General features: G+C 48.2%; 1 protein-coding gene across 1 annotated transcript in view; it reads left to right on the top strand.

Moving 5' to 3' along the window:
• The window catches only part of EEIG2 (EEIG family member 2), a 571,287-nt gene that overhangs the window by 145,186 nt on the left and 404,546 nt on the right, over nt 1-21,555 (top strand). The window contains exon 2 of the mRNA XM_085602240.1: nt 5,221-5,341. Within this exon, the coding sequence (XP_085458366.1) occupies nt 5,221-5,341 (121 nt within the window). The remainder of the gene's footprint in view (nt 1-5,220; nt 5,342-21,555) is intronic.

The raw sequence follows: 21,555 nt of genomic DNA, 5'->3' as shown, positions 1-21,555 counted from the left end.
CCAGGAAGACAACTGGGAATTTTCCAAAGGTCTCTCCTTTAGGCTGGACCTCTGCCTTCCTTTCTGTTTGTCCTGCTTGCTGTTCTTATTCACAACTGTGAATCTATTAGAGAGTCAATGTGAAGAAGACGTTACTTACCTATTAATACAGTTCTCGGGCACTAATATCTGCTACAGATTCATTTGCCCCCCTTCATCCTACCCTGTGAGACTAAAGCTTAGTTCATTTCACATTTATGCTACTAAACTGTGAGGGAAATGGCCTTTGCGGATCACTCAACTTAGAATGCATTGGGATATGTTGTCACATTATCTCGTTAAATGTATATTGTTAATACTATTACGTAAGACATTTTAACATGAACTCCCAGCTTGTCACAGGAATTATTCAAGCTTGTGATTCTATGAAAGATACCAGCATATAAGAACTGATGGTGTTCATAAGTCAATTTCTCTTGCAGCGCAAGGCATTAAGACATATTGCAAAATGAAAAGAAAAAGGAGAGTTTGGGGCTCTGTCTCCCCTCGATGGTTTTAATGGCGGGGGAAAAAGCCACTCCCTCAAGAATACAAAGTGAGGTGATGAAATACAAGGGATGATTTGCTTTGTTGTTTTCCCAATTTTCCTTTCACTTTAATGAAGCCCGGCCCTTGGGAATGGAATTCAAAGTGCTCTTGTTCATTAATTAGTAATCAAAGTACATCTTACTGAGAATGCACTCTTATTTTTTTGGCAACGCGTCTGCTTTTGTTTTTTGTTTGGAATAACGATTTTGAAGATAAGCCAGCTTTTTAAAGTGTTTATAACTTCTTCAGTTTAAGAGTTTTGGTTGATTAATAATGGCGTAAACATTTTTTGACGTATCTGTACATTGGTGCTCCTTGTAGCTGGATATTACTTAATGTTAAATTGGTGATCTCAAGGAATTACAGCTATATGCCGTTTTCTGCATAATTGTATCAAAAAATTATCTGCTCTGCTCTCCCTTTTCCCCTGACTGGCATGTGACAAGCTTAGCCGGAAAGGACCACTGAATGTATCAGCCTTACAAATACTGGCAAGCAATATTTATGTATATATTTTTGTCTTAGTCTGGAAGGTTTAGTCTCAGTGGTCAATTTCTTTCTAGGAGTCTGTTTGATTGCTGCTATATTCTAAGAGTCTGTTAAATTGTTGCTACATCGTAATAGTATAACTGCAGTATAATAATGTTCAGTTTTCATTTGTTGGGTTCTGGTACATTGCGAATCAGACTGTTGTAAATTTGTGGTTGTATAAACCTGCAAGTCAATTTAAGATCACCCTGTAATGTATATTATGCGTTACGTCATTTTTCCTGTTACATTAATTTACTGAAACATATATTTGAACTAAAAACTATTGTGCAGCAGAGGCAGAAGGGGCAGGCACAAGAGCACACCGGCTCTTGCCCAGCCCTTTCCTGTGGCACAGGGGCATTAATATCTCGGACCTGTCTGACTCCAGCCTCTACTTCCACTGGATCCCTTCTCCTGTCCTCTGTTCTGCACCAGTCTACTCCCTTTTCCACCTACACTGGTGGAAAATGGAATTGTTGAGAAATCTATGCAAAATATAACCTGGAAAAATCAAATCTGCATGGTTGTTTGCCATTCGGTGGAGATTAACTGATAATTACTTAGTTGTTTAGAGGTGTGGCGTTTACACTTGGGGTGGGCAATAAATTCTTCTCCGCTGATGCCGTTAACAGAGTTTTGCCCACTCGTTGTTCCACTTGGAACGTGGAGTTTCTGCAAAACACCTCCGTCTGCCGCTTGGCAACGGTTTTTTCTTGCGTACTGCTCACCAACGTTAGATTGGCGAGCAGATGTGAGAATTTGCTTTCTATAGTGCGATTTATTTAGGCATTGGAATGCTTCCCGGTGAGTTTTCTCAATGCGGGCGTTCGCAGCAGGTTGAGACTGTTTGCGTTGAGAAAGCTGCCGCTCAAGTAGAAATTCTACTAGAGCGGCAGAAAGAAGCAGCACCCTCTGGCATGCTGTGTAGTGCCGTTTGCACTGATTTTACAGTGCGTTACAAGCTTCCGGTGATTAAAAATCAGCGCAGCAGTACGACTTGGAGCATTCTGCCCACTCACAGAACTCTGTGAAATCTCGCTGAATTTTTATGTTACTCAGCGGAATGCCACGTAATGAAACTCCACCCCTATTTTACACTTTACCAGTACCATGCTACCCGTGATCATGCGGATTCAACCACCCTAACCAGGTATATGCCTCATATGGGACCAGCCTCGTGCTTTTGGTTTAGGCATGTGGCCCGGCAGTGTGAATCGTGGAATATTTCTGCCTGATATTGTTTTCAAGCAGCCTGAACTCCATTTTGTGTTGAAAAGGGTACATTTGAAACCATTTTATTCTTGACATTAGTGTGGCAGTACACTAAAAACCCTTCATCACGATGCAGTAACAGTTCACTTCCAAGTATCCAAGTATGTAATTTCTGTTTCAGGGTATTTCCATTGCAGTCTGTTATCTGCTAGAGCTTACAGGTGCAGGAATAGGGCCAAAACAGATGAGAAACTCAGATCGTTTTTCAAGTAAACATGCGTTTGAGTGTCAGAGTAGTTCAGCCGTGCTGCTATTCTTTTTCTTTCTCTGGCATCAAAACAAGCATTAAAAATGCAATAGGTCTCGCCTTTCATTAAGTTAAAGCCATTTGCTTTGCTGTACAATACCATTAGCAAAGCAAATGGCTTTAACTTAATCAAAGGCGAGACCTATTGAATTTTCAATGCTTGTTCTATTCGTGTAACTCTCCCATGTCCTCACCCCCTACAATCCTTGCCAAACATCACTTTTACCTGTACCTGCGACTATCCTTAGTGAGGGCCGTCCACCCGGTAGAAACCCTTGTCGTCCATCTGCTCTACTGAGCTAGTTGCTTCTTAACATCAGAGCTCTTGCCTCCTCCTACTCCACTTCGTTTAGTTGCACCCACCTTGTTATCCCCCGCCCGTGTGACTCCACTTTGGGATCAAATGGATTTCGTCCTTGTCTTTCATGCACCTGTCTAAGGTTCCTCCTATCGTAGCTGTGCTGGCAGCTTCTTGCACCCTCCTCCTTGCCCTAACTCCTTCAGATGATGTGGGTCTGTGCTGTGCATGCCCACCTCTTCTAAATTTAGCTGCATTCCATTCTGCCTTCATCAGTGGGGCACACAGCAGTGGTGTGCACAGCAGTGGTGTGCACAGCAATGGGGTGCACAGCAGTGGTGTGTCAGTAGCAGTGGTGTGTCAGCAGTGAAGTGCACAGAAGTGGTGTGTCAGCAGTGAGACGCACAGCAGTGGTGTGTCAGCAGTGGTGTGTCAGCAGTGGTGTGTCAGCAGTGAAGTGCACAGCAGTGGGGTGCACAGAAGGGGTCAGCAGCGGGGTGTCAGCAGCGGTGGGAGAAGGGGCACTGACATGGCAGCGCACACTACAGGGCAGAGAGAAGCGGCACTGACAGGGAAAAATAACCTACAGGGTTGGGAGAAGGAGCACCGATAGAGCAGCACACACCACAGGGCAAGGAGAAGAGACACTGACAGGGCAGGGAAAAGTGGCACTGACAACGCAGTGCACACAATGGGGAATTGAAAAGCGGCACTGCCAGGGCAGCGCACACTATGGGGAATTGAAAGGTGCCACTGATAGGGAAGCACACACCACCGGGCAGGGAGAAGCGTCACTGACAGGGAAGCACACACCACCGGGCAGGGAGAGGCGCCACTGTCAAGGCAAGCACAGGGCAGAGAGAAACTGCCCTGGTAAAGCAGCACACGGACAGAAATGCGAGATGTGCGCAGTGAGAGGGCACCGAGACCGGCTTGCACTGGCAGAAGCGAGGGAGACCCATTGTGAGAACGTAAGATGGAGAATGACCTGCGCTGGGAATGGACCTGAGGATGCGCTCAATCACAGGGAAAGGCAAACGCTGAAACTGAGGGTGCACTGATCCCGCAAAGGAGCATGCAGAGCAGCTGTCCTAGACAAGCGAGCCAGCAACAAAGGATGACTGCCTGGAGGACGGATCAGATTCGGCAACAGAGACAGAATATACAGCTTCAGAGTGGGACGCGAAGTGTCCACGGGGGAATGGAAAGAAGAGCAGAGTCAAGGGAACGGATTCTGTCATAATCTGGCCGTAGCAGCTGTAGAAAAAGATCCAGTCAATCAGGTAGACTGAACAAGAGATAAAGACCGCTGGGGCTCAGTGAGTACCAAGGCAGCGCTTATGGGGTGATGTGAAGGAGGTATCTCTATAACAAGCATTGATCGCTTGTCTTTATGGGGCCATGTGTTTCTAATTAGAAACACATGGCCCCATAAAGATAAGAAAGTGCTTTGCGACAGCAGCAAAGCAGGCGACCCAGTCAGATCGGGGGCGAAAGGGCGTCCACAAAAACCCCTCATTTTCAATGGCAGGCCACTGTTTAGCATAAACGGGGACGCCAGCCAATGGAAATGAAGGGTGGGCTTAAAGCCCTTTTCTAAAATCCCCCTCTCACAAAATTTCTCGCCAGCGAGCAGCGCATGCGCTGCAACGCAGGCGAGGCCTAAAAACATGCACCTCCTTCACCTTCCGTCTGTTGTTGTGCCATTAACATTTTAATTTGCCCACTAGAGCCATTGCCTAACTTCACCTTGAGTGATGGCATTCTGCTCTTTCACATGGAGCTTGGACACCAAAATTGTTTTTGCTTTGAGCTATTTTTTTATGTATATCGACGAGGGCCTTGCAGCTCCCTAAACGATAGTTTCACAAAAACCAGGAGAAAAATGCATTAACGAAGCCAAAAGGCAGGCAGCCTACACCAAGCCTATTGGCTTTGCCAGTGCTTGTTTTTTTTCGAATGGATAAAAACTGCTACAAGTTAGACTATGAAAAGTTACTCGAGAGGCCAAATGAAGGAAGATGGGTGAGCATGTCAGTGGTTTAAAGTAGTTCTAATGTTTCTTTTAATGTCCTGGAGTGTTGCTTTTGAATTTTGCTGCTGTGCGGGGCTGGAATACAAAAATGTGGCATAAAGTTGGCCCCCTTTCCTTGCCATAACATTGCCACTTCTAGCTGTAAATTAGGGTTATTTTTTACCGTTCGATCCGTATTGAAAAACATTTTGCAATGTAAAACCGTGACTCAATTTGCTTTTTAGGCATTGATTCCTATCATGCTAAACCATTGTCTTGTGTTTTTTTCAGGGAGGTAGTGCAAGCAAACTCTGTCCATTGGAAGAAGAAGTTTTCTTTCATGTGCAAAATGAGTGCCAGTGCCACCTCTGGAATCCTCGATCCATGCATATGCAGGGTCTCTGTACGCAAGGTAATGACGTGCATCATTTGTTAGAATTATGCAAGTGTTTATTGATGTTTTTTGTTTGAGAGAAAGAAAGCCTAATCCTTATATGAATCCCAAAAAAGTAGACATATAATTGCTCTGCATTCGCATGAAGGCCAGGAGAGAGCTCATGCATTTGCAGAGTCTCTGTACGCAAGGTAATGACGTGCATCATTTGTTAGAATTATGCAACTGTGTATCGATGTTTTTTGTTTGCTAGAAAGAAAGCCTAATCCTTATATGAATCCCAAAAAAGTAGACTTATAATTGCTCTACATTAACATGAAGGCCAGGAGAGAGCTCATGCTCTATGTTCTATACCTTGTTCCATTTGAGTAAATCCACTAAAAGGGACTTTTTATTAGGGGTGGACGGAATTTGCGTAGTCGCGATATGCAAAGCACTGCGAAACGGTAAAAAAACTCCGCGAGCACGCAGAAATTCCGTGAACACGTGAAATTGCTTGTTCGTGGTGCTTTTTTCCTGTTCGCGAATGCTGTTTGCGTGCTCGGGGGGAAATATCTCGCGAACACGCATTTTGAGAACGTGAACAAGCAAAAAATTACCCGAAGCCGCAGAACGTAGAATTTTGGGCAAATCCGCGTTCTCCACGGAACGCGAAATTACCCAAATTCAGCAAATTCTGCGAGCTGAACGGAATTAACAGCCCAGGCCTACTTTTTAGTGGACATACCACCGGAGCTCAAAATGTCGTAAATGGTGATCTGTGATCGCTAACATCTTTTCTGCCCAAGAATGGGTGGTTACATTCTTTAAAGCACTTTCACAGTTACGAGAGAGCTGTACCGTTTAAAATTAAGGGAAAACTTGAGACAGACGTGTGTCGCTGTAGGCAGAAAAAGCACTGGTTGGTGCCTGAGCTGTGGCCCGCAGTCTGTATAACGTTGTGCAAGAAAGCAGAGCAGTCCAATTCGTTCTGAGGCACTCGTCCACCTGCTGCAAGTGTTTTCTGTGAGTATAGATGGAGCTGTGTGCTACCCGTTGTATTATCAAATAGTAATTGCCTGCCCACAGACCTATTTGAAGCTGGGGATATCTGCTTAAGCCATTCGTTGTAGGCACACTGCACTTGCGCCATGCAGTGCCGAGGACGCTGGAGCTGTACTTAAATTAAACTGCAGCTACCTGGCACAGAGAGCTTTAGATGTAACAAAAGATAGCACTCAGGTCAGAGGGGGAATGAAGAGGGATAAAGTAAACGCCTACTGTAAATGGTTTAGTGCGGAAAGATGGGGTACACAACTAGGGTGGCCGCTGGGCCTGGATGCAGATTGTGTACTGTGAGTGTAAAAATTCAGGGCAAACGGTCAAAATTCAGGACAAAAGGTACATTTTAGAAATAGATCATAGGAGGTTGCACAATAATATATAAGTAATTAGACACCTACACAAGTACAAATCAGAATACATTTATGTTAGGTTAAATACTGGTAAAGCACACCAAGCAGAATTTGATCGGCAATATGTGAGTTTTCAGAGGAGTTTGCCCCCTTAATGTGAATGCTAACACATGTAATCACACACATTAGCAATATTAGTTTTATTAGTATTTGTTTTTGAAATTCTACTTTTTATCAGAAATATTGTTCCTAGGAGAAAACTGATAGAAATCTGTGCACACATGTTTCGTGTTGACCTGGAATTGCAATTCCGCTTTAACAAGTTCAACATCATAACATATTTCGTATGTTAAACCAGATGAACTTTAATTGATAAAAATCCTCTCACTAGCCGCATTGCTGCCATAAATGACCCAAGTTTTCTATGTTGGGAACTTTGAAAAAACATTTAACTATCTCTTTACACATGATTTGTTGGTGCTTGCCACAGCTCGCAAAGCAGTAGCAATTTGACCGTACATGTTGAATTGTTATTGTAGTTCCAGATGACGGATCAATTTAACCACATCAGCAGCTTGGTAGAGCTGGTGAAAGGCGAGCATTTCCCTTAAGCAGCCGACAAGTAATGAATGGCTCTCTGAAAAATCTAACCCTTTTTCCAAATATGTTACAGAGCGCTTAAAAACATGTAAAAAGAATCACTCTGCATGCTTGAACTTGACTCTGACTCAAGTGAAGTTAGATAATTCTGTACTTGGAGCCAAAGAGGTGATTATCACTCTGTTTTAAGTTGTTCAGCAATATTCTGAAGGTGCCTTGTAATTCAGGTGTGCTCAGCTCATCCTTCTTAAGCTGCAGGATGGATGTGTTGAAAATTATCAAAATGTTGAACAATGAAAAGGTAACCTTGCCTTGTGTCATGGTGGCCTCCCCACTTTCAAGTCTTGTAAAATCCTGTATTGCTTTAGGTGTATTTCTTGTCTGAGAGAAATGAAATATGATTTCAATGCTGACCAGCACTTCAACAGTCGATCAGTGGCTGTGAACAAGCTGTTGGTGCAAGCCGAAACAACAGCAAAAACTCTTTTAACTCTTTTTTTCACTTTTAAAATAAATGATTCTAAATAAATGATTCTACACCCATGGGAAGTCAATAAATGGCTCATTTAGTATGGTTGTGTAGGATTTGGGCAGGGCAGTTTGCAGGATACCTGCATTTGCTCCCTTCAAGAGCTGAAATACTGAATGATGTTGTTCACAGTTCATATTTGCGTTGTCTCCATAGTGTGCAGCGAAACATGGGCGTAATTAAGGTGTCGCCCAGTATCGCAGCTCCGGCCCCTGTGTGTTTGGGCTCTGATGCAAGGCAAGGCAGCACGCAGGTTACCCTTGTGCATGTCCTGTGGAGTATGGTAGAGCCATATGTCAAGGTACCGGATTGCCACTCCTTGCAAAAAGAGCGGTGTTTCATATAGGTGGACAGGGCATGCCGGTTTGGTCAGGTTGAGGAGGTATATGGCAGATTTCTTTCAGTTCACTCGCAATCCAGCGGCTGCAGTGGACTCGGTCAGGGTAGTTCATATCGGGGGGTGATCGATGGTAATATCACAGAGGTATATCAGTAGGTTGTCTGCATATAATGACACTCAGTGGGTCCTATCTGCCAATGGTATGCCCTAGTCTTGTTCCACTGCCAGCAGTCGAATGACCAGTCGCTCCATCACAAGAGTGGATAGCAGAGGCGATAGAGGACACCCCTGCTTGGTTCCCCGGTGCACTGGGAAGGGGCCAAAATGGCACGAGTCAATCACGTTAGAAGTTGGTCCAGTGCATAGTAGCCTATTATAGGCCAGAAGTCTGGAGCCTACTCCCAGGCGGGTAAGTACCAGGAGGAGGAAAGGCCATTTCAGCTTGTCGGATGCCGTCTCCAGGTCCAATATCATGCAGGCAGCCTTTGGGAACCGACCTTGCATGCGGTCCTGGACATGGAAGAGATGACTAATAGTTTGTGATGTACTGCGCCCCTGGAGAATGCCATTTTGATCAACATGAATCAGTTCCAATGCAAGAGAGACTGAGTTATACCTCAAAACAACACGGAGTCCTGGAGAGGATGGATACTCTATCAATGAGACAAATCAAAGTGTCTGAGATTAAGCTTTTTTATGAATAGCTTGAGGAGTTGTCATTGTGAAACTAATGTGGGATGGGAGTAACTGCATAATAATTTGGGCTATATTTTACATTAAACTGAATCTATTATCGTTTTTCAGCAACTCAAGTATTTTTAACTTCGCACTACAGGTGTCACATGTACTCTTCATATGAAAGAGCGAGACACCAAGGAGTAAAGCAGTTTGTTGGAGGGTGTTGGTTTGACAACTATATGACACCATATTGAGAACAGCAGTATTGTGGCACCAGAATATTGTCAAAAATATCTACAAAAATACTTCTATATAAGCTACCAAAATAGAGTCAAAAATGTTGTGGAGCAGAATATTGTCAAAAAATAGATATATCAACGTATTCATATATGTGCATGTAATTTATTTAAAATACAAAATAATAGTTTTAATAATGTAAATTAAATATATAAATACACTTATATGTAGTCTTAAAAAAATAAAAACACAGTTAAGCAGATTAACACCTTAATCATGATTTAAAAGTTAAGATTAACAGACATGTATAAGAAAAGCACACATGAAACTGATTTAAAAAAAGTAAAATTTAATCTGCAATAAATGTATAGTGTACACTAAATTTATAAAACAAGAACATTAACAAAAACTCATAACAATATTAAAAATAGATAAATTCAAATTACCTAACATATAGTACCAAAAACATATATCACCCTTACAAATTAAAATAAGGCAGAAGGGACTGAACACAGTTTGAGACATTGGGGTTGGGAGGGTGGGCAATAGACCTCACCAATATGATCGCGACACAGTTGGTCTTGTTGACCCTTGGGGTGGTCGGATGGAAGTTGGGGGGGAATATGGGAGGGGGGTGGGGATGTGGGGAGTTGGGGGTTTGTTACGACAACATGGCAAAAAGGTACATCAGCAGATATTACAGATTGCAGGTACTGCTGCGGTGGAGAGGGGGATATGGACCAGTCAGCTGGCTGAATACTACCCACCATACACATATGATCGAGAACAATATTCTGTCCTTTCCTGGAATGCGAATGGGATGGGGAATAAGATTAAGAGAGGACTAGTGGCTGCATACTTTAAGAGGTTGAAACCGGATGTCATCTTCTTACAAGAGACCCACCTAAAGGGTACTCAATGTGGTTTCTTAGGCAGAGGTGCGTACAAAACACTGGCACACGCTGGGTTCTCCACTAAAGCGTGAGGCGTAGCAATATTAATTAGGAAAAGCCCTCCCTTCCGCCTAGAACGCACTTCGACAGACCCCAATGGAACCTATGTAGCGGTCAAGGGAGTATGGAACAGACAACACGTCACCTTTATTAGTGTCTATGCACCACCTAGGCTCCAACGCCAAACATTTGACCAACTCGCTACAATTTTGTTGGAGGCTGGCTCTGACACACACATTATTGGGGATGACTTTAATTATGTGATGGACCCCATGGTTGACTGCACATCTGTCCTGCTGAGGGATCCCAAAGAGACGCCGCTGAAGCGATTCACAGACACACTGGCACTCACGGATTTGTGGCGCAGACAACACCCGCAGATCAGGGCCTACTCCTTCTACTCGGGGGGCCTACACAGCCTTCTCAAGAATAGATTACATGTTTGCTCCGGCGGGAGATCTGGGGGAGGTGTATGAAGTGGAGTTCTCGGCGAGAAGACTTTCGGACCACTCGCCTTTGCGACTTACAGTGGGCACCCGCACACACTGTCGACATAGGGAATGGTAACTTAATGCTTGGGATCTGAAAGATGCACAGATTGCGAAAGAACTTAGGACGGACACCGAGCTTTAGGTTCGAGGCCTATGAGCTGCAGATTACACACTGTGCATAGATCGCTATCTGGTGTTGGGCCCGGATGTTGCAGTTGTTTTTCTCTTGGAAAGTCTTTGGAAAGTATGTGACTCCTCCTTTGGATCGTATTACGCATGGGCTTCTGCTCCATCCTCAGATTGTTTTTTTCTGCCATCGGGCTCGGATGTGTTCTTCGCGCTCCGGTTCCGAACCGTTTCCAGTTACAGTTCTTCTCATCGGCGCACAATCCTTCCCTTCCGCGGTATTGTTCTCGATCGCGATCTACCCACTCGACGCGACTCATCGAGAACCTTCGATTCCAGGCGTCGACGCAGGCCTTCGGGCCTACCTCAGCTCCGATCCTGGCTCATGGAAAGGACTCCATTTAAGAAGTGTCCTCGATGTGGGTCCAAATTTCCCCACACCGATCTCCATGAGGTGTGCAACCTCTGCCTCTCCCCAGAGCACAGGCGGATTATAAGATTAACTGGGAAAAATCCTGCCTATATCGGACGGGTGGGGGTGTCGGGTACCCAATAGGTCCGAGCCAGCTTCAGATGACTCGAGAGGGCATTAAGTATCTAGGTATCTATACAACAACGAACACGAAACTAGCACTGGATTCCAATCTGTACGTGGGGAGATGGAGGTCCCTGCCGCTGACCCTGCTAGGTAGGGCGGCCTGATACAAAATGATAGTGCTCCCCAAATTCCTTTACGTGCTACAAAACACTTACCAGTTAATACCGGTGGAGGTGTTCAATAGAATTGACGACGTACTACGGACATTCCTCCGGGACGGACAGCCGCCGAGGGTAGCATTGGCGATGTTGCAGCATAATCAATATAATGGCGGCATCTCCTTGCCGGACCTTCGGGTGTATTACTGGGGAGCTCATTTAATAGTAGTGAATGAATGGGAGTATGTAGAGAGGGATCACCCCACATAAGCTTTAGAGCTAGCACAATTCATTAACCGCCTGTACACACATTATACATATAGGGGCGGGTGCTACACAGCTCCTCACGGCAACGCGGATCATCCTAGTAGCTTGGAAACAAGCGGAAAGACAGATGAAATGGGGCGTAAGGATCACTAGGGAAACCCCGCTATTGGTGGGAATTCGCCTGCCAAAAATTAGGAAGCTGCGAGGCTTTAGGAAATGGGACCTGTTGGGCATTTCACAACTTAAAGATATACTGCACCGCAAAGAGTTAGTCACTTTTGCACGTCTACAGATGGAATATGACATGAACTCGTCTCAATACTACAAATATTTACAATTGAAACATGCCTGGCGGGCACAGAGCTCAGACACTGATGATATCCCCGAATATTCACCCTTAGAGGGACGACTCTTGATGGGAGAGATGGCAGAAAAAGCGGACTCCTGGACGTATAGAACAATCATAAACAACAAGCCAGATACATTACAGAAGCTGCGTGGAGATGGGAATCGGAGTTGGGGGAGATGGATGATTTGGACTGGGAGATGCATCCCCGCGAAGTACCCATCAGATCGCGCCTCAGGCTAATTCGATACAAATATCCACACAGGGCATACTACGATAGAGCTCGGTTACACCGCATTGGAAGGGCTGAAACACCCACATGCTTGTGTTGTCTAGGGTCAGAAGGCACATTTTACCATACGGTTTGGGAGGGCTCCAAGATTCAAAGGTATTGGACAACCCTGATGGGGGAGATGGAGAGTGTCTTGGGGCGGAGATTCCACTCACCCCCCCCCCCCTCACCCCCCCCCCCCGTTTGTCCTACTGGGAATATCCACAGACATTGACCTCCCTAAACCTGGGTTGGTCTTGCTGCAGCTGGGGTTGGTGGTCGCAAAACGAGACATAGCCAGGGTATGGGGGGCCGCAGAGGGACCATCTCTTGTTGAGTGGAGAAAGAGCATGGACATGTATATGCTAGGTGAGAAGACAACATACAAGGCACAGGGCTGCCCTAAAAATATTTGGAAAATATGGAAGCCTTGGCTTGCACACTATGGACTCTCGCTCTCTGACTCACAATGATTACACAAGGTTGGGTATATGGTTGGAAGGGAGAGATGGGGCCCGCAATAATGCTCCGACACATGATAGCATTGTTTGACTCTTCTTTACTGCTGATTGGACACGCTGCTGCTGTTTACTGGACAATGCTTATGTATCCCACTGGTATTCACTGTTGTTGTTTTGCATTGAGAGAAAATGTCAATAAAAATATATATTTTTAAAAATAAAAAATTAAAATAAGATAAAAAAAACTAAGGGCCTTATTTAGGAGGCACCTAGCAGCACTTTTGCACCGCCCGAGCACCACTTTTTTGACGCTCTGGTGGCGCCATGTGCCGCAGCATATTTACAAGGCCACTCAAAGCAACTTTGCATGGCTTTTCATTGTCTTGTAAATATGTGCCCCTTTCACGCAGGACACTGTGTGAAAGGGGCGTTCCATGGGTGTTGCTGTGTATGTTCCCACAAAAAACACCCATGGAATCTGAGGCATAACCAGATTTTAAAAGGAATTGTAAACCAGGGAATGTGTCATATTCTAATGCCACCCCAGGGGTGGCGTTAAGGAGGCGGAACAAGGAGAAATATCCTTATTTCTCCTCGTTTTTTTCTCTGTCTGTGTGCTGCATTCTGGATCAAACCAAAGTCAATAGGAGTCCCCACGCAAGGGCTCCCATTGACCTTGGTTTGCTACGTTCCTGTCATGTGCGCTAGCCCCAGCCACTCAAGTGGGGCAGCATTTTATTTGCCACAAGTGAGTTAATGCTGGGTTGTAGGGATTTTGTGGATTCCCGCAGATTCCGGTAGTTTCGATCACAGAAACTTAAGGAAAATGTGTGATTTCAAGCAAAGTTTGAGGTTTGCAGGGCATTGTGGATTCAAAAAAACCTCATGGGATCCACGCAAGTCACCCCATCCTGGTTTCCCCTAGTTTTTCAGAATGTGCAGGTTTTCTAGGTATCATTAGGTGCCTGCTGAGCTAGGGCAAAAATCCAGAAATACCGACTTTGCAAAAAAAACAAAAAAAAAAACAGGTCCAGTTTGAGTGGAAAAATGTGATGTATCCATTTTGCGTTTTGGGCCCTTTCATGTTGTGGGCAGTGGGCCTACCCTCACAGGTGAGGGTACAATTTTTACCGTAAGACTTAAGGGAATGCTTGGTGGAAGGAAGTATTTGGCTCCCTGGAGATTCTAGAACTTTCCATCAGAGAAATGTGAGGAAAATGTGTTTTTGTAGACAAAGTGTCAGGTTGCAATGGATTCTGGGCAAAACAACCTAGCGAGAGCCACGTACGTCAGTCCATTCTTGATTCCCCTAGCTGTCTAGTTTTCAAAATGTGCAGGTTTGCTAGGTTTCCCTAGGTGCCGGCTGAGCTAGAGTCCTAAAACGGGTTTGTTTTTAGTAGAAAAATGTGAAGTATCTCTTGTTTTGGGCCATTTCGTGTCACAGGCAGATATCATTTTTTATCAGAAAACAAGTGGGAGCATAGAATAGTTGGATATTTGTTATTATCAATTGGATTTCGCTGCATTTGTGCCTTCCAAATGTAAGACGGTGTATAAGAAAGAAGGCATCTTGAAAAATACCCTCTAAATGATATCCTCCTACGGGTACTCACAAATTCAGAGATGTACAAATAACCACTACTCAGGACATAGCTCTTGGTTGGCTGGGAGATTCTCAGCGGGAATTCCTGGCGGCCCCCTTAGAGGACGATGAAATACGTGAGGCCATAATGCAGACGGCGTCGGGAAAAGCCCCGGGATCAGACGGACTTCCCATTGATTTTTACAAAGCGTATATAGATAAATTACTTCCTGTACTTAAGGAAGTTTTCCTGGAGGCCCAGAAGGCGCAGATTCTACCCGCTACAATGAGAGAAGCCTTAATCACGTCTTTGCTCAAACCCGGCAAGCCGGCGGATAAATGTGACTCCTACAGGCCGCTATCTCTTATTAATGCAGACACCAAAATTTTGGCTAAATTACTGGCCAACCGTCTCCGTCTCCTGATGGACAAGCTGGTTCTACCAGACCAGTCTGGTTTCATCCCGGGAAGAGCTACGTCCCATAATCTCAGAATGCTGTTTTCCATCCTACAGGCTGTCGACCCTAGCCTACCCCTGGCAGCGGCGTTCCTGGATGCCTCCAGAGCCTTTGACTCTGTGGAATGGGATTACCTCTTCACTATCTTGCAGAATATGAGCATGCCTGTAGGTTTCGTTGCATGGATTCGTTTATTATACACCGCCCCCACTGCTAGGGTCTTGGCCAATGGCCACACTTCCTCCTCCATTTCTCTATCACGTGGTACGCGGCAGGGGTGTCCGTTATCTCCTCTTCGCCTTGATCATGGAACCCCTAGCAGCCAAAATTCGACAACACTATAATCATGTGGGCCTTCGGTGCTTGTTGCGACCGATCCTCATCTCACTAAATGCGGACGATGTCACGCTATATGTTAGAGACCCGCAGCAGAATCTTAATCCCCTCCTGCGGGAATTTATTAAATTCGGTGGCTACTCTGGTATTCACATCAATTGGACCAAGTCATTGCTGTTCCCCTTGACTAGCGCCGTATCTCCCTTTGATACGGATTATCCTCTTCAGTGGTGTGATACTGACGTTAAGTATTTAGGTATCCGGATAATGGCAGACAGTGAGGAGTTAATGAGAACCAACTATGGGTGTGCAATGGAGCACATCACGAACTGCATTACTCGCTGGATTGCCCTTCCGCTATCTATGGCCGGACGGGTGTCTCTAATAAAAATGGTGATTCTTCCTAAATTTTTATACCTTTTCATCAATATTCCCTATGACCCCGGTCGCCATTTCTTTGCCTCGCTGCGGTCGGAATTGTTCCGTCTGGTTTGGGGTGGCAAGCAGCCACGCATACAATGGGATACCCTCATGAGGCCCTTTTCCCAAGGAGGTTTGGACATACCCAACTTCGAACTGTACTATATCAGTGCTCAGGCCCATTATGCGCATTATTGGTTCCACCAGCCTCGATACACCCCCCATGTCGCCACTGAACATTGGCTGGCTGATCCTACCCCGCTGAGTGGTGTTCTACTTGCTGACGTCTCCCCTCGGGTGCGAAGCCCTTCCTCAGTGGACTGCACACTTCTGGCTTGGTCTCGTATCCGTGACCATATGCATGCTCCCTCCTTGTACTTCCCCCTCCTTCCCCTCATGTACCATCCACATATATCACTGCTACAGGAGGGCCTATTTAGAAAGGTAGCTCGCACACGAAAGCTGCATTGTTGGGGTGACTTGTTCATCAACGGTACATTTCGCACGCTCCCGCACTTGTGCCCTGATCCACCGCCGACCGTTATGGAAACATTTTTGTATTCTCGCCTCCGACACGGGGTACAAGCTTGCACTCCATCCTACCCTTCTGAGCCCGAGACGCTGGCCCCTTTACATCACATTCTGCGTGCTCCTTCGGCGTCACACCTTGTGTCCACTCTTTATCATGCTCTGTACAGTGATATTGAATACCCTTCGAGCGCAGCGCGAGCTAAATGGGCGCAGGAATTGGAACAAGATCTTACTGACGAGCAATGGCTGTTCTGCTGCAAGCAGACAGTACATATATCGTCTAATAGCAGGCTTCGACTGATACATTATAGGTTCCTCCCCCGTAGCTATCATACTCCAGTCAAGCTTAATGAATTTGGGTTGCGGGACACGAATAGGTGCGAACGGTGTGGGATGGACAATGCGGACTTCCTGCATCTGGCTTGGGAGTGTGCCGAGGTCCAAGTTTACTGGGGTCACGTTCTTGCGGCTTTAGACGGTATGGCTCTTATACCAATCCCCAGATCCCCTCTAGTTGCCTTGCTGGGGTATACTGCGCTGATCCCCGCTTCCAGTCGTAAATTTGTATCCTTTAGCCTAAATATTGCTAAGCGACGTGTAGCCTGCAGTTGGGGTAGGGGTAGAGCGCCCAAGTTCAAGGACTGGCTATCTGACATGATATTTTGGCAGGACCAACTTCACACTTATGCTGAATTACTTCCCCGCTCCTCGCGCCCCCGTGACATATGGGGCCCGCTGCAGGCATACTTACTCCACCATCCCATTAGTGACACTCCCACGCTGTAGATTGGCTGCAGGCTGCCCAGGTTATGGCACTTCGCTCGACGTTCTGCCGCTACTGGGGAGCAGTGTGTCTGTCCCTCTCCTCCCCCTTCCCTGGTTGTGGCACTCTGCTATGAGCTACGCACAGGTACTGGGTATATGCTGTTGGACATTCTTTGCCTGCTGTACATAGACACTCTGCTGGTACTAACTGAGCTAAGTAACGTGTTCTGGGGATTGCGGTGTGGTGCTGGGATGTGAGGGTGGGGCTTTTCTCCTGGGATATTGCATATTGTTCTTTCAGCCCTCGATATGTTCTGTGGTGGACGGGACCTTTTGAGGTCCACAGCACTTGCTGAATTTTGGTCACACCACACTGTGAAGGGGCTATTGCACTCACGGACCCAATCTGTATTGCCTCCCAAAGGACTTGCTACAAACGCAGACATGTTCATGTATGGGTCTGTGTGTTTCTGTCTGTTAGAACCTCGGTGTTGTGCCAGGCTATGGGTTAAAAGTCACCCTACTGTGTATCAGTGGTGCTCCCTGGTTTTTGCTGTACTGTAATGTCTGTCCTGCAAAAGTTATTAAAGAAAGTTAAAAAAAAATTAACCACTACTCACTCGTAAAATACATATCTGGTGCCCATTTCAGAAATACATAGGTTACCTTGAGAGATATTTTTCAGTCTACATATTTAACCATATGAATTGGTCTGTACTCTGTACACAATGAAAAATTGTTGTACTGTCCCCACAACCAAAAGGGTCTAGCGAATGTAATGGTACATTGCTTTTGTACATCGGTTATAATGGCAAAATGTTACAGATGAAAATATTGTCACAAATTGCTGTGTTTTCCTACTAGTTTTCAATATTTTTAAATTCAGCACCACGTTTCTTTTGGAAAACCTTGAAGGAGCTACACATATGACCCCTTGCTGAGTTAGGATTTGTGTTCACTTTTCAGAAATGTATAGCTTTTCTGGATCACCCATGGGTTTCACACTAGTTTTCACCACAAACTAAACGTGGGTTGAAAGCACAAAAAATAGGGAAAATGGCCTTCCTCTTTGAAAAATGCCAAAGCTGTGGTAAAAAATGTGTGTTTTTTTAATTCAATTCTGCATTTTCCTGAAAGCTGGGAAGATGGTCAATTTAGCACAGCAGTTTGTTGATGCAATGTGTATGAAAAACATCTTTTAAATAAAGACACCTGGGGGGCGTGGCCAAGATGGTGGCGAGGTAGGACGCAGAATTCGGAGCTCCTGCCCGCCGCCCGCCGAAAACAGCTTCTGAGAGCTCCAGGGAGACCCGTGGCCGTCTGCAGTTCACGGCGAGGGGCTGCCCTAGGGACCCGCTGGCCCGACTGGAGCGGGAGGCGGCCGCAGCTGGCTCCGGCTGGAGACGGAGCTCTGAGAGGCGACCCGGCCTGCGGTGGTCGGTACCCGGCGGAGGCTTCGACAACGCGGAGGCCCCGAAAGAGGCCTACCGAGGTCAGCTACCCCGATACCGGCCTCTGCCTGGGGACCGGAACGCGGGCCGCCCCCGCCGGACGTTGGAAGCTGCGGAGGCCCGGAGCCTTGCTGGCGCTAGAGCGGGACCCCTCTCTGTCCCGGACGAGCGACGAGCGGACCGGTCCTGGGGGCTGCCCGGCGCGGGGGTGTGCTGTGCCTGGAGCGCCGGCGGCTGGACGCGGACTGGGACCCGGCTGGGGCACCCTGCTGGCGGGATCCGGACCCAGCGATCTGCTCTCGTGCGAGGCCCTCGACCCCTCCCTGGACCGTCTCGGCGAGACAGGCTGCGACGACTGGGGAGTGTGGAGGCCTGCCTGTTCGCCTTGTGCACGCGGGCTCACGGAGGCTGCCCGGAAGGCGGTGAGTCAAAGAGCGCCGGAGCGGGAGAGAGGTGAGGGGCTGGGGGGCCCGGTGGGTGCCCGGACCTGAAACTTTGGGAGGCGCCGCCGGAGGCGAGCCTTGGGGGCTGAGGACACCACCGGAGATCAGCCGGCTAGTGCAATAGACGGTGGGCCGCGTTCGGGCGCTGGCCTGCGGGCGCACGTGGCACATCCACCCCCCCCCCCCCCCGTGGCCTTTGCTGGACGCCGTGCCTCCCCGATCGGCACCCCCTCCGAGACCTTGCCTTCAGACCCGCGGGGCGACGGCGGGAGACAGCCTGCTACTAGCCCGGGAGCTTGCCTGCCGCTGCTGGACTCCACCTCTCTGCCCTTCCTGCTCCCCGGTGGCGACATCGACGCGCCCCTCGGCGCTGGTCTCTTCGTGGGACACTACGCTATGCCAGTATCCAAGGCGAGGAAATCAAAGCCTCTAAAAGACATATTTGGGCGCCCTCAGCCTGTCCCCGGCAGTCAGGGCGCGGATTCCCAGATGGCGACCCTGCAGCGTTCTCCCAGCGCTGGGGAGGAACCGGTCACCAAGGCGTTCATGGAATCCCTCTTCCAGACCCTGCGGGCTGACCTACAGACAGTGAAGGCTGACCTCACCGCAGAGATAAAAGACATCCGCAGGGATGTGGAGGAGGTGGGGGAGCGAGTGGCGGCGCTAGAGGAGAAGAGCGACGCCACGGTGTCCGACATGAATACGATCCAACAAGAACTCCGCCGCCTGCGGGACCAGCAGCTAGATCTTCAGACCCACCTCGAGGACCTGGAGAATAGGTCCCGCAGGCATAACATCCGGATTCGCGGAGTGAAACCCGCGGCCGACAACGCGGACCTCCATGCCTTCGTCGGGGGCCTCTTCCGCCACATCCTAGCGGCGCCGGAGGGCGCGGAGATCGTCCTGGACAGAGCACATAGGGTTGGTCCACCCCGGGCGCCCAACAGCCCCCCTGCGGACATACTGGTGTGTGTTCAAGACTTTAAAACCAAAGAAGCTATCCTCGCGAAAGCAAGGACCCTCCATCCCGTCTCTTATATGGGTCACTCCCCGGTGCTCTACCAGGATTTAGCTCTGATCACTTTGCAACGCCGACGACAGTTCCGCCCTGTCACGGACCATCTCCGGCAGCGGGGCATTCCATACTCGTGGGGGCACCCATTCCGCATCATCTTCCGCCTCGATGGCAAACTTCACCAGCTACGTTCGCTCTCCGAGGCCTGCGGAGTGCTGGACTTGGCACCACCGGACGAAGAGGGGGACAATCGAGCTGCGGACCCGGAGCCCGGGCCCTCGGCGTCAGGATGGCGGCGACAGGGAGGGCGCAGACGGGGCTGGAAGCCTCACAAAGCAGACATAGCTAAGAGTCAGCGGGACGCTCTGGCCTCGGCGACGGACGCGCTGGCCGGGCTGCCCTCCGGGGCTGAATGAGCGCTGGCCACTTGTAGCTCCACGCACTTGACCCAGGGGTCTCCGGCGGGAGGCGGGCGGCGGAGGGAACCGATACTCCCCCTCTTGGTCACACTATGGTCCCCACACCGACGCCCCCCTGGCTTTGCCAAGGTGACGAACAATCTTACCAGATCAAGACTCTGCTGTTGGGTTTTGTTAATGTTGTTACTCTTGATACATTTGTTTTGCAAGGGGTTTTGGGTTTTTTCTTTTGGTATGGGTTCCCTCGTCCGCTCTCCCATGTTGCACCCCGACAGATGCGGCACAAGGTCTCAGAGGGTTTTAGAGGCCTTCCGCACTTGCTTAGGATAGTTAGCGTCCTTCAGCGATTCCGCCTTGCTCACTGGACCGTAGATGCCACACACCCCCCTTAAAGTTCTTACGCTAAATGTGCGGGGGCTGAATAATCCCGTCAAACGAAAGGCAGTCCTTAGTTATCTGGAACATTCGAAAGCGGACATATGCCTTTTACAGGAAACACACCTACTGGCTAAGGACCACCACAGATTGAAATCCCGAGCCTTCCCAACACAGATGTTTTCCTCTGCCAACTCCAAGACAGCAGGGGTGGCCATTTTGGTTTCCCGCTCTTTCACAGGCAGGGTCTTACACAAGGGGGCGGAGATCAGGGGTCGACTCCTCACCTATCAATTCCTACTGGGGGGGTGACTCTGGATGTTGGTTCCATCTATGCACCTAACGAAGGGCAGATTGCATTCCTCCTCAATGCTCTTGACGATGCGGCCGCCGCTTCGGGCCGCTGTCTGCTGTTGGGCGGTGATCTTAATATTGTCTTTGACAACGCACTGGACCGGTCCGGTCAGCGAACTGGTCAGGCGGGCGTCCTCTCGGCTGCCGGACGAGCTCGTCTCCGTGATCTGGGGCTGTCAGACCTGTGGCGCTACTTTCACCCGTCTGGTCGGGGCTACTCCTTCTACTCCGGGGCACACAAAACATATGCACGCTTAGATTACTTCCTTAGTTCCTCATCACTTCAGGCCCACGCATTGAGCACTGACATCCTACCGGCCTCCCTTTCCGATCACTCCCCTGTTCTGGCCACCTTCCAGCTCCCACCATCCCTGCAGCCTCTCCGACATTGGCGCCTGCGCGACACACTGCTACACCACCCCTCGGTTATCGAACAGCTCCAGAAAGCCATCTCGAACTTCCTCGCTCTCAACGCTAATCCGGATACGACTCTAGCGACACAGTGGTTGGCGCTGAAGGCTGTCCTGAGGGGGGAATTTATAGCCATCTCATCTGCCCAGAATCGCGAACGCAGCCGCAAACGGGCGGAACTTTCCCAGCGCGTCTCAGAGCTTGAACAAATGCATCAGAGAACCGGCGCTTCCCGGGCCTGGCGACAGCTCTGCATAGAAAGGAAGCAGCTTGCTGCCTTGGA

Source organism: Triturus cristatus, chromosome 4_2, assembly GCF_964204655.1.
Source record: "Triturus cristatus chromosome 4_2, aTriCri1.1, whole genome shotgun sequence".
Taxonomy (NCBI): Eukaryota; Metazoa; Chordata; class Amphibia; order Caudata; family Salamandridae; genus Triturus; species Triturus cristatus.
This window is presented reverse-complemented; position numbering and strand designations above follow the sequence as displayed.